We start from the raw sequence: 14,116 nt of genomic DNA on the forward strand, positions 1-14,116 counted from the left end.
CAACAGGAAGAGCTGTTGAGGTGAATCTTAACAGCTCTAACGGTTTTAATCATTTCCATTTGACGATTGTGATTTGAAACCTGCCTCTCTTCCCCTCTTCTCTCTCTGCCCCCCGCTCCCTCTTTCTCAAAGATTTCACACTTGGAGCCCCGTAGTCTGTGTTTTTAAAACTTAAATCCTCCACTTTCCATCCCCTGCGCTCCCGCCCTCCTCACTCCAGGATAACACGGATGGAACAGAGCCAGGACGCTCTCCACCCCCATGATCCAGACACAAACACATACAAGCTGTCACTGTGGGATCTCTCACAAACATGATATCTGATTGAGTTTTTTTTGTAGAGCTGAATACTGTTAACTTAATGTGTTAATGTGGGTGGGTCGAGAACGAGTGAAATATTTATGTATATTCAGTAAAACCTTGAGATTAAAAACCTCAGTTACAGTCGCCCAAACAGATATAAACTAAGAAGTGGCATATGCTATTGTGCCACATCAGTTTCATCACCGATGCAAAAAAAAAAAGACAACCATTGAACGCAAATTAGCCAAACAGTACACTGTCTGCAGTGATTAATGTGAGTGTAACCCTAGGTTTTCCATTATACACTGCAATAGCTGAGATAAGGGACGTGGTCTCACAAGCTTCCCTCCAGGGTATTTGCTCAGACTTGAAGTGTTTGTGCTGCACACACACACTGCGAGAGGCAGCGCGCTGGTCAAACATGAGCGTGTTCATCTGCTTACAGTGAGACGGGCTGTTCCTCCATTCTGGTCATGGTAGAATTCTGTGTGAATGTGTGAATATGTGCATGTGTATGTGCCTGTGTGTGTATACGTGTGTGTGTGTGCGTTTGTGTGTGTATGTGCATTTGCTTGGTGGGTCTGAGAATGAATTCCTTCTTCTTTTATTGTGGTAAAAAATGCCACCGCTGCATCTCAAAGCAGGCCAGGAACCTCCAGGTTTTGTTTTTTTTTGTGGGGGGGGGTGAAGGGGGTGATTTAGGGGGCTGCAGCCCGGGAGTAGGTGAAATGTAATGCATACATTGCACAAACCGGAAACCCTAAACGCACCCCTTTTCACATGCATTCCCACCATTTTTCCTTTTTCTTCTAAATACAAATACATCAATAGCACCAGATGCTTCCAGACTTTCCCGCCTATGCTGGTGACATGGGAGTTTGTGTGAGTGTGTGTGTGTGTGTGTGTGTGTGTGTGTGTGTGCATGGCTGCATTGCCCGCTCAAATCTGTTCAGAGAAGCATGATTCTGCATGGAGCTGTACTGTACTAGGAATGTATTCTCAGCTGTTCGGTGGAGCGTATCAAATGTGTATTAAACTGAATTCACTGAACCTTTATCGGAGAAAGGACGGATATACTCCTGTCCAACAGAACCTGAACTCAAGCATTTTATTCAGGGTTCAATACCCTTACTTATGTGGCATTTAACACCTTGCCCTCAAATCCATTCACTACTTAAAGCACTATATCCTTAATCTCCCTCTTGTGCCTACTATGGCACTGAGCATTATGCTGTGGGTTTATGTAACCACTGCCAGCTGTGACAGCGAGATCTTAGTACAGACTGCCGCTTGTGAAACCTTTTTCAGTACGAACTTTTGAAAGCCTGTGTTTAATGCCTGTATGAAAATGTAATTGGTTATGTGAAATCTGGAAAGCAGCGTTAGTGTACAATGAGTGTGTGTGTGTAACATACAGCTGTGGATGGCTCAGCTGGTGATCGCAAAAGCTCCGTGGGACCCGCCCAAAACCAGAGACCTCCTGTCATCCCAAATATGCATTCTCTTTCCTTCATAATGGCACACAGAAATGTATCACTGAGTTTACAGCCATCAGTATTAGCTGAGCCATCAATTCACTCAATGGAAGCATCATTAGTTAACAGGAAGTCCACTTTTGTGTCATTAATTACCTTTTTTTTTAGAGGAAGGGTGTTGGATCTACCCTAATGGCGTACACGCTGGTTTCTCTTTACGATTCCGACTTAATCATGTTGCACATGCATTGATGTGTCTGCCAGGAAAACTTGGCAACGTGGATTACTAATGGTCTCGATAGGAACAGCTGCAGAGAATTAAACAAGTTCTCTTTGCTGTAGGTGGAGCACGGATGACCTCATTTCTGAAAAAAAAATGTGTGCGTGCACACGCACACACATACACACACACATGCAAATGCATAAACAATCGTACATGTACACACATGCAAGCACCCAGACACACACACACACACACAAATGCATACGCATACACAATTCTACATGTACGCATACACACAGACACACACACTCACACACACTCACTCACACACACACACTCACTCACATACACACACACAGTCACTCACAGACACACACTCACACACACAGACACACACACACTCACACACACACAGGGGGGGAAAGGAAAGCCCCCTGACCGGACTGCCTGTGGCAGAGCCTATGACTGAGTGAGTGTACACTGACTTCAGCTCTCCTACCTGCTGCCAAGCACAACATCTGCCTCCCCCGTATCTCCCACTCTGGCCCCGCTGCGCCTCGCGTCCGGACACTACAGTAAACAATGAATCCAGACGCGGGCTGACGCGGTCAGCGGTGGACCGCGTGTCAAGAGACCTTTGTGCAGCAGTGCAAGTCTGCTCTCCTTCTACGAAGAAATTTACGCTTGACTGACACACTGTGCAGGTTGAATGATGATGGCGGTCTTGGTGCTGCAATAGTTAGAATTGACCTGACAGGCTGTCGGTGTCGCAGTACAGGTAAGGTGTGGGGACAGACGGACATTGCTCCAGTTTTTTTTTTTTTTTCCATCGATCTTTATTGAGCCGCTGAATCCTCCTGTGGATTAAGTGTTAATTAAAAACAAAGCGCCGTGGTTGGGAGTGTACTTGTACTTGAAAATGAGAAATACATTGTTTTAAAATACAGCACCGTGAAAAAGTATTTGCTCCTTTCCTGATTTCCCTTCATATGTTTCGCACTGAATGGTTTCAGATCTTTAGACAAAATGTTAGCTAATATTAGACATGAGATATAGGGGTGTCTGAGGAAATAAAAATCACATTTTTCAATTATTTCATTTGTTTAATGAAAAAACTTAAAACACCCATAGTTCAACATGCTTTAGATTTGAAAAACTTTGTTCAATGCGCAAAATGGGCTACAGAGAATTCAATAGCAAAAAAAAAACTAACAAAACATCTTTTTACACACTTCCATGCGATACATTCTCGAGGAACTTCCATCAGATTGTGGTTAATCCAGATCAGTACACAATTATCTGCTCATGCAACCCCGCTGTCAATGAACTGTAATTTATGTCAAAGGAACGGGGAAAAGAAGATGCATCAGAATTGGAAACAATTTCTGTATGGTATGCTTCATTTAATAACTGCAGAAAATTATATTTCACCAAAACGTGTGCTTTGTCGGTGGTTCTTTCCGTTATTATAGATTTTTTTTAAATTTCTTGTCAGGCGCGTTTTTGCTGTACTGCGCCAATGAAGGATTGGGGAGATTAAGCCACAGGTGATGAGAAGGGATTGTGACATTTGCATTACAGAACACGACAAAAAAAAAAAACATGAAAGCATGATCTGCAAAAAGAATTCAGAAATAATCCTTACACGGTGTTTAAAACCCACCGCGCACAGTTGGTGTGCACACAAGTAGGAAACTCGCGGCGTTAGGACCCTGTTTCTCCGAGCGCCGCGAATCCCCGCACCGGGACCTATGCTCCTACAAAACGGCTCGAAGCCACTGAAGCTGTCAGCTGCAGCGCTAGGCATCATCGGAGCCGCACACCCACCACCTCCGCACCCTGCCCAGAACACAGCCAAACCCGACCATCTTTGGCTGAGCTCTGGGGCCCTCCGTATGGGCTCACAATGCGCAGGATTCGGGCCAACGCCATCGCAATTCTGACCGTCGCCTGGATCCTGGGCACCTTGTATTACCTGTGGCAGGACAACAAGCCGCACGCCTCCCCGTCCTCGGTGTCGCAGACCCGGACCGCCGCCGGCAAGAGCCATGGTCCGCGAGCTGCTGCCGGGCGTGTGGAGATTCACCGGGACGACAGGACTATCCCTCTCATTGTAAGTGATCCGTTGAGGCGAGAGAGCCGGATGATTGCGAGACGACAAGCAGGGACACCGCAGTGCTTGCAGTCGGAGCTGCAGGGGAGTGTGTGTTGCATGTTGATGCGCAGTAGTAATCCGTGCATCTGATGCATTGCGGGGGGTTCGTTTTTATAAAGACATCATTGATCTGCGGGTTAGAGCGATTTTTTTTAGGTTAAAGGATTTGTGATACAATGTGCCTGTTGCTTGTGCTGCACAGTTATTGTTCCCGTTGTTGTTTTACGAGTGCGCGAGGAAAGCATACGTGCACAAGAAACGGTGTTTGTTGTTTGGGCTCATGCACTCGCCGCTGTAGGCTACTTCTGTTTCTTGCAAGATCTCAATTACCCGTAAGAGGCTTCTCTCTCATACCTACGATTCAGGTTGCCAAGGTGCAAGCCTTGATCCGCGTGCCCGTGAATTGGTATATCCTGGTGCATAGTCAGAATATTAAATTAATTGAGCCCGCTTTGGTGAAATAGCGGGCTACTTAAAGAGTGGAAACGTAAAAATCCAGGTTTTGTAAAAAGGTAGATTGAATATTTAAAATTGAATCTTTCTGTATTGCTCTCTGTGCTCTGCGTCGCGCTAGCCCGCATTATGGACTTTTTATTATCCTCTTTTCTCTTAGCCCCAGTGCATAGGAAATCTAATAGAGGAATCAGGCGCTCACTTATGCAAACCATGCCAGTTTTGTTTTTACTATGCACTGAAGTGGGACCTATGTTTCTATAAATATACTCTTGTTTTGCAACGTAGTTAAAACGTCTTTGTACCCTGCCCCATCAAAAAAATGTAGATATATATATATTTCTTTGCACATTTTCTGAACGTATGTTCTGGCAATATTTATTTGTAGTGTCAGTATTTTGTACATATGGTCATATATGATTTACTCAGTGTCTTGGTGTTGGTGTATCCGGCCTGTATGGTAAACACATGGCAGCGGTATAGTTCCGTGACCTCATCGGAAAATCATCGGCTACTGTAGGAGTCTGTAATGATTGATTGGCAGTTTTCTCTAACACATGAAAGGGACATTTCACTTCTAACAAGGCATGAAGTAGGGACGTAAAATGAAGTATAGCGTTTGAGAGTCAGTTTTTCTACAGAATTTTACAAGATTAGTGAAGCAAAATTGACCGGTGCTGGGCAACCGTGCCGTGAACTCACACTTAAACATCGCGCAGATGAGCTTGCGTACCGTCTGGCGTTCACACGACACATTCTGCAGCAGGACGGAAAGTTTACAAACTGTCTTGCGTGTAATTCTACTGATGTCACTGTTCAGCTGTATGTTTTTATATTGATAGACATTTAGACACAGAGGAGCAATTCACTTTGTCTGGTGATTTGAAAAAGTGAAGATAAACCCAACTGTTCTTGGTGCCGCCATTTTAATTTCACAGCATGATGTGATTACTTGGGCAGCTTTCTTTACAGGAGGACAGGACTTTAAAACCTGGAACTATCTGGTCCTGGTGAGAGCGAAGTGGATCCACCAGGTTGTGATGTTGCGTAGATGTTGGGGTCTAATCAAAACTAGGCCCAAAACTTCATATTGAAAAGGAAGTTTTCAACTTCAACTTAAAAACCTGAGCTGGAGCAAATCTTATTATGTTCCCGAAGGAAAGTGGCGTATCTATTTGTTATGGTATGTTCTATGTGTTATGGAATGTGTATTGCGTAATAACACGCACATTCGATTTGAAGAGGAGTAGAGGAGGGTGTGGGTTGTGAAATATAAGGAGTGCTGAGGCTCACGTATTAAACCGGAAGCTGACGGATCACGGGGTGACCCTGAGAACTGACCCGATCCTGAATCCTGAATAAGGAATGCTGAATCCAGCAAAGTGAGTTCATTACTGTATCACTCTAGCCCTGGTGGTTGACTATATAGATATGCATTATTAACTAGACGGGCGAGCATGAGTATAGCTAACCTAAAACTTTTGAAGCCTTGGAAGTTAGGCCGCACTACGCATGTTGAGGGCAAGACATTGGACCTCCGAATGGGGAATACCAGAATTCCAAAGCGACTTACAAGTGCATAGGTTCTTCCCTAAGTTAAAGCGTCACATCCATAGCTAGGAAAATACACATGAAGTCATACAATACACATGACTGTCAAATACAGTCATCGTAAGTGCAATTTATTTTTGGTTGTTAAATCACCTTGGGTTTCTCCATTGAATCCAATGGGCAGCAAGCCCTTTTGCCCTCAACATGCAGAGTCACCAGATTATTATTATTATTTTTTTTTTTTTGCCTCCAGTTCTCGCATGCGCTCTCTGGGTGGCTCCCTAGCTGCACTCTAGGGCTCTCCAGATTCACAGCCCGCCCGTGATGACTCAAACTTGCCTCAGAGAAGAGAGGATATGGCCTCCCTTTGTCTGTCTCTCTCTCTCTCCCGTCTGTCTCTGGACCGGCGCCGGATTTATCGAGATGGATTGCACCCGCGACCGCGAAAGCAAGCGCCGTAAATTAAAAGCCACGACCGCAAACGCAAGCCCAAGCGGGTTGGGTCATTCGAGCCATGGACTTGATTAAGGCTTATTGACACTGATTAAGTGCGGGCATGCAGTTCATGTGAAGTGCGCTGGGATTAGCTCCTACACCCCGTGCAGGGCAAGAGATTGCCCCCAGTGTATGACCTCACCTGGGGGGTCGCAGGCAGGGATTGCCCCTGGTGTGTTACCTCACCTGGGGTCAGAGACAGGGTCGTACATCACCAGTATGACCGCTCGCTGTTGTTTTCGGTCTCCGCTGCAGTTCTAATAGGACTCTCCTTCAACTGAGCCGAACAAGAGCCTGAGACCCTTAGTTAGTCCATTATGACATTGCATTACATTACATGCTCACAATCTGATATCTGATCCATTCTTTCGCTCATTACTGGTGAGGTTTTGTGTGTGGAGAGATGGGGGAGGGAGAAAGAGAGAGAGAGAGAGATAGAGAGACTTGACTTTTGGGTGTCGCTCAGAACAAAAAAAAGAGACCTACATGTTCAGCACATTATCATGAAAACCCACTCTCACACACAATCAGAGAGAGAGGGAGGGAGAGAGATAGGGATAATGCGAAAAATAAATAAATGTGGGCAGCGTTTTGAATGTTGTCCGCTTAGGTAAAAAAACGCCCATGCCTTTTCTCTTACAGATGGCCCCATGTTTTCGCAAAGCTTTTATGAGCTTTCTGGGTTGTTAAATAAGAGATGGCCACTCCTGTCCTGTTTATCTGCGGGGTGAAGCGTCCAGCTGAGGCACTTAACAAAGAGATATGTGTTCCAGCCCGGATAGAAACCCTTCCAGAACGATCCGTAACGATCCGGAGTCCGGCCCGGGACCGGGAGTCCTGCGGGGAGACGCGTCGTTGGCAACGGCGTCACCCCGAGAGGAATTATTTCGGTCAGCGGGGGAGTCCGCCGCCTCCGTGTGAAACAGCGCCTCCCTCTGCTCCAGCGCCTCCCCCCCCCCCCCCGCCTCGACTGCGCAGTCCAGCTGTGCTCTGAGCCCCCCCCGCCTCGACTGTGCAGTCCAGCTGTGCTCTGAGCAGTCCCCCCCGCCTCGACTGCGCAGTCCAGCTGTGCGCTGAGCAGTAAAATGCAGCAACATCTGGCCGCCTGTGTTTCGGAGGAAATTACCAGAATTACCTCCTTCCTAAATTGCCAGACGACTTCTCAGCAACGCGACAGGCTAATAGTTACAATTTAAGCGCTGGTGAATGCTTCAAAGAGGCACCAGGGAACAATTTTAAGGGGAATTAATCCGTGCATTTTAACGTTTTAAATATGAGGTCAGAAATTGTGGGCGCGATCTTAGACCCCGGAGCTTAGCATGAAGGTACAGGTTTAAAATATCAGCGGTGAACTGAGAAACATCACAATAGCAAGGAAGTATCTGTCTCTGTGTGTGGATGGATGCTGAAGAAATGATTTGTGCTTTTATCTACACTTCACTGTTATACCTCTGTGTCCTGGTGTTTTTAATAATAAAACACCTTCAGCTTGCGGAAAAATGCGGCAGCCAGGGTACTCAAAAGTGAATATTACTCCAGTCTATTTATCCTTCCATTGGCGACCAGTTATAACAGGTTTTCTCTGGTTATAACAGGTTTTCTCCAGCTATAACAGGTCTTTCTGATTTTAACAGGTTTTTCTGGTTTTAACAGGTTTTCTCTGGTTAAAACATTTTATTCTTGGTTTTTAAAGGAAAAAATATGAATACCTGAGAGAGGTGCTTATTCCATACGTGCCCAGTGGTGAACTCAGGTCATACTACCGGTTTCTATTTTTAAAAATGAGGGCATCTGTTGCATCTTGCTTTCCTTCTCCAAAATCACAGAACATGATTCTTCAAGACACTGAATAATCCTGTCTCAATCCTCATTATTTCAAGATGGCTGTTTTGAGTTGTTTTTTATTTCTTTGTTTTATTTTTTTGATCCTAGTATTTATTTTCCTCTATTGTGATTATGGAATCCCATTTTTGTCTAAATGAAAAATATGCCTTTATGATCTAAATAATCATGAATACATGCAGCAATATATATAAATGAGTCAATAAATAGCCAATAAATAGTGAATAGATAATTGTCAGACAAAATAATTTGCACAAAAATGGGATTCCATGTGTATTAAATGTTTTTTTTTTACATTGTTTGCTCTCCTTTTTATCCTCTTTTTATATTTTTTGCTCATTTCTTTTTCTGCAAAGGCTACATTTGTGTGTGAAGAGTGTAAATATAGGGACTGTTATTACAGTCAGGCGGTTTGAATTGCAGGAGCCAAATCAAAAGCGAATGGCCACTCTGCGCAATAACACGAGAATGACCTTTTAAATCAAAACCCTGCGTCTCTGAGTGCTGCTACAGCCACATATGTACTGCCTCTCCGGGCTGTCTTGCCACATAATTACTGAAATATACTGAGAATATATTTTATTTAAATATTCAGTACTGGCGCAAATTATGGAAACACTGTGCTTAAATACAAAGTTTATGACTCTTAACACTTAACGCAAAGTTTATTACTCTTAACGTGTCCTTTTTTTCTGTTGCTGTTTCTCCGGGCCATTTTCAGTGTCTGAACAGTTATCTTCCTGACCATGAGTGGTAACGACATTATGTGACCAGCAGTAATTTGAAATAAAGCATACAAACCAGAAACAAACAAAAAATGCCTGATTATAATCATTTTATGTAGAAAAATACTGCACAAAGCAATATATTATTTATAATTCAAGCTGATTCAATTTCCAACTGATACATTAGACTGCTCAATTATGTAGTTATGAACTAGTGCATACAGGAAGGTGTAATGATTATTACTTGTTTATTGCATTAACCATCCAAATGTTTCTATAAATTCAGTGTTTCTATAAGTTGTGCCAGTGCTGTATTTTCAGTTCTTAATATTTTCGTGACGGCATTTATCTTTGTAAAACGTACAATGCCTGTTTTCAGTTTTTACTGCACGGCCTGGTTCATTTGTGATTAGGGTGAGGTGGAGTGTCCTACATGAGACACCAGTGCTGCCCACCAAACATTTAGACGTCAGTTAGACTTCTTATCAACATCATTCACGGAGGTCGATACTATGCCGATTAGTGGGCCGCAAATGAAAGTGTTTTTTTTGTTTTGTTTTGTTTTTTCGGTCATTCGATGAGTACAAAACCCTGATCTATTATAGGCAGAGAAGCGGTCGCGTTGTGACTCGACATCGATCAGCCGGTCGATTAATTGTTTGGGGGGCGGTGTCTGAGGCCACGGCTCCGTCGGAGTGCTCCGTGTGTGGCTGCTGGGATGGTGCCGGCAATTCTCCGCTCCGCGTTGCGGTGTGTTGCTCGCTCAGTAACGGTCGTTAGGGATTGATATGGTTATGCGGCGAGGATCGTATTTCACCCCAGTGGACCTCAGTGGGCTGCGCTGTCAAATGTGTGTCATTGCAAACCGCGACGGTGGGGAATTTTCACACTATTTTTCCGACTCTTCCTTTCCTCATTTCTTTATTTCTTTTATTTTCCTTTCCTCCCTTCTTTCTTTCCTTCCTTCTTTGGCTTTTCAGTCTTCCTTTCTCTCCTCTCTTTTTTGTCTTGTTTCACTGCTCCCTCTCTACGGAGCCCCTGCAGCTGGGTTCCGGGTCTTGAAGGCCAGCTGTTTTGTAACCATGACAACCGAGCCGTTCCGATACTCGGCTCTAAGCGCGCGTTAATGTGATTTCTTTTGTTTGTTGTGGCAGCGTTGCATGCGCCCTGCGCGTATTACTGTGCAAAGTTTACGTTCTCTGAGCAAACTAGACCCGCTGTCTGATCTCCCTGGGGCGTGTTATGAGAAGAGCTCTTCTGCTATCCTCAGAAAGCTAGTTTTGTTTCCCCATTGGGTGTTTTTGGAAGGCCCTGCTGGAAATGATGGAGTTCGCTCAGTTGTTTTTCATTACTCTTATCTCAGGTTATCGGCAGGTTTCTCAGTCTTTAATCGGCAGAGCCTGTAACAACAGCAGTTAGCTGGAACTGATGAATGGAGTGTGGCCAGTCAGGTTGTGGACAGGCCCCTGTCACAGCGTGTTAAAAATGTAAAAACCCTGAGGCTCTCTTATGGCTGTGTGTGTGTGTGTGCGTGTGCGCGCTGATCTCACTCCTGAGTCCTACATTCCAGCACAGGCTTGAGTGTGACATCGCCAAGCGACTTCCCAGTCTTCCCAGTGACCCCTCAAAACATTTTAAAGTTAAAATATCCTCTACGGGCAAAATGTCCAAAAAAGGGCATAACAGTACACCAAAAAAACAGCAAAAATGGTTGCAAACATTTTGTCTCGCCGCTTCCATTTTGAACAGCCTCCCTTCCGTCCTCTCCGCCCCCACGCCGGCGAACGAGACCAGCGAGGGCCTGGCGCACTGCTCCCGTCACCTTGGCAACCTGCCTGCGGAGAGGCAGCGGCAGCGCGGTGCAGAAGCAGCGGCGGCCCGTCTGGTCGGATGCGCGTACGCTGCGGGCGAGTCCCTGGGCCTCTGTCCGCCCCTGCGGGGCCCGGCCGAGCCCTCCCCGTTACCATACCGTGCCTAAATAAACACACCGTCCCCCGTGGCGAAAAACCCCACTTTCTCATCGGGTCGTATTTTCGGCTCGTGTTTATTAATAGCTTCTGCCCGTCGTGCCCTGGCGAGCCCGGGGACTGGCGAGAGGCCGTCCGCATCGCACGCGGAGAGGAGGAATAATGTCTCTGATATTATACATGCACCTCATCAGCTCCCGTGTTAAATATTAAAATCCCCCCTTCGCCTGAATCCTTCCTGGAGAGGAGCGGTTTGTCGGCTCTCAGGGTGCGAGTCCTTCGGGAAACTGTCTGCAGGCACTGAAGCGTGATGTGCAGTACTGAATCAAATACAACATAAATCGCAAAGCCTTTATTTAATACTCGGAAGATTGAGCAAACCGGCCCTCGTTTACAATGGTGCCAAGATTTGAAAATTAAAGCAGCAATCATAGAAAAAAACTACAACTAATGTTAAAATAAAATTCAATTTAAAAGAATAATATAATAGCAGTATTAATACTAAAATAAATACATAACAATTAATACTGTAAATAATAACTGTTCCCAAGGACGATTACAAAAAAAATACATTGAATATATATAAGAATATTGTTAATTATGTCGTTGTGTAAGGAGATTTGTTTTAGTTACTGTTGCTATCTGTGTGTGTGTGTTCATGTATGCGTGTTCATGCATGTGTATGTGTGAGAGAGAGGTAAAGAGGGGGAGGGAGTGTGTCTGTTGCAGCTGTGTGTGTGTATGTGTGTGTGTTCTTGCATGTGTGTGTGTGTGAGAGAGTGAGGTAAAGAGGCAGAGGGAGTGTGTCTGTTGCAGCTGTGTGTGTGTGTATGTGTGTGTGTTCTTGCGTGTGTGTGTGTGTGATAGAGAGAGAGAGAGAGAGAGAGAGAGAGGTAAAGAGGCAGTAGGACTGTATTGTTGCAGCTGTGTGTGGAAAGGTAGCTGTCTGTGTTTGATATATGCAGAGAGCTTGAAAGGACCACATTAAGAGAAAACAGTAATTTCACTTGATTACCAATTTATGCCTCATTAGCAAGAAGTGGTATACAATTGTTGGAACAAATATTTGGCTTAATGACATAGTGGTTAAGTTGTTCTTGTAAATTACAAGTTCTGATTTGTGTGGTTTATTGCAGTTGTGTGTTTTCACTGGCATATCAAATCGACAGGCAATCTCACAGAACACTTAACAGACGTGTAGTGCTGTGTGATTTTTTATTTTTTATTTTTGTCCACCCTGTTCTCACCCCCCATAATTTCACTTACCCAACCAAAATTACACTTAAAATCTTGCTCAAAGTACGTCATCAGGGAAAATATATTTCTGCATTTTCCAATGCATTATGCAGAGTTTTCATACTTAATAAATGCGTGGCACTCATTTTGACGCACGCCGTTGATCTTAATCGCTGTTATCATCGCTATTAGGCCGATGTGAGTGAACGGTTGAAAGAAAGCAGATCACTTTCATCCCACTTTTATCCCACTGTGAGCTGAGGCTCCACAAGACCATAAGAATCAGTGACAATCTTTTTTGTGCATTTCTTCTTGCACCATGGAAACAAGCGACCAAATCAGAGGCAGAGAAACAAGTGTATAAATGGAAGTGATTTTCTGAAACAGTGTTACCTTCACCAAAAAACAAAACTATCCACTGAAAGTTTACCATTTCAGTGTAGAGTTTAAACCTTTGAAGAGTAGGTTTTTCTCAAATTTCCACGTTAGTGTTTTAGCACTCAATTTATTTCCATTACCAGTAGTGATCGTTGCTTCCGCATTGCAATGTTCAATGAAGCGATCATTCAGTGATCATTCTAATCCCGTATTTGTTATCTTACCCAAAGGGTTTCATCCAGGGCTGCCTGGCCCTGTTCCTGGATATCTACCGTCCTGTAGCTTTCCCCTCCAACACCAACAAAGCGCACCTCACTCAACAGCTGGAGGTCTCATTAAGCTGCTAATTAGTATCATCTGTTGTGCCAAATTAGGGCTGAAATGGAATCCTACATGTGGTGGGTCTCCAGGAGCAGGGCTGGGCAGGCCTGGCTTAATCAGCAGGCTTTCCCTGGCCTGCCTTGGTTCCTGCAGTCGGTGTGTGGAGTGCAGAACTCGGACGCGGAGCGGAGAGGAACACCAGCCCGTACTGCCTCCAGACGACTATGGGAGTGATTACAGCCCTGGGACTGGCATGCAGATAAAGTGTGCATTACAAATAACTTTACATTACATTACACTACATTTTTGGCATTTGGCAGATGCTCTTATCCAGAGCGACGTACAGTTGATTAGACGAAGCAGGAGACAGTCCTCCCCGGGAGCAATGCAGGGGTTAAGGGCCTTGCTCAAGAGCCCAACGGCTGTGAGGATCTTATTGTGGCTACACCGGGATTCGAACCACCGACCTTGCCTGTCCCAGTCATTTACCTTAACCACTACGCTACAGGCCACCCCGCCATACGCCCTTACACTGGCTGGTTATTACACTTCACTTATTATTAAACTTCTTTCTATAGTTCGCCTGTCTCCACTTGGCCTCTTTGATACAGCAAATGGTAAATGGCAGGCATTTATATAGCGCCTTTATCCAAAGCCCTGTACAATTGATGCTTCTTCATTCACCCATTCATACACACATTCACACACACACTGACGGCGATTGGCTGCCATGCAAGGCGCCGACCAGCTCGTCAGGAGCATTTGGGGGTTAGGTGTCTTGCACAGGGACACTTCGACACCGCCGGGGCGGGGGATCGAACCGGCAACCCTCTGACTGCCAGACGACCGCTCTTACTGCCTGAGCCATGTCACCCCACAGCAGGGACAACGATGGAAATAAGTCCTTTGTTTTATCCCTGACACTCCTTTTATATTTGTTTTATACAAGTGTATTGCTCTTAATGTCAAATAAATCTAATCAAATCAAATTC

At 44.8% G+C, this 14,116-nt stretch overlaps 1 protein-coding gene across 1 annotated transcript in view; it reads left to right on the forward strand.

Moving 5' to 3' along the window:
* The first annotated feature begins 3,721 nt into the window (after window positions 1-3,721).
* Window positions 3,722-14,116, forward strand: part of galnt16 (UDP-N-acetyl-alpha-D-galactosamine:polypeptide N-acetylgalactosaminyltransferase 16) — a 36,429-nt gene continuing 26,034 nt past the window's right edge. The window contains exon 1 of the mRNA XM_061249618.1: window positions 3,722-4,114. Coding sequence (XP_061105602.1) covers window positions 3,908-4,114 — 207 coding nt within the window. The 5' untranslated portion in view covers window positions 3,722-3,907. The remainder of the gene's footprint in view (window positions 4,115-14,116) is intronic.

This window comes from Conger conger, chromosome 1 (assembly GCF_963514075.1).
Source record: "Conger conger chromosome 1, fConCon1.1, whole genome shotgun sequence".
Lineage (NCBI taxonomy): Eukaryota > Metazoa > Chordata > Actinopteri > Anguilliformes > Congridae > Conger > Conger conger.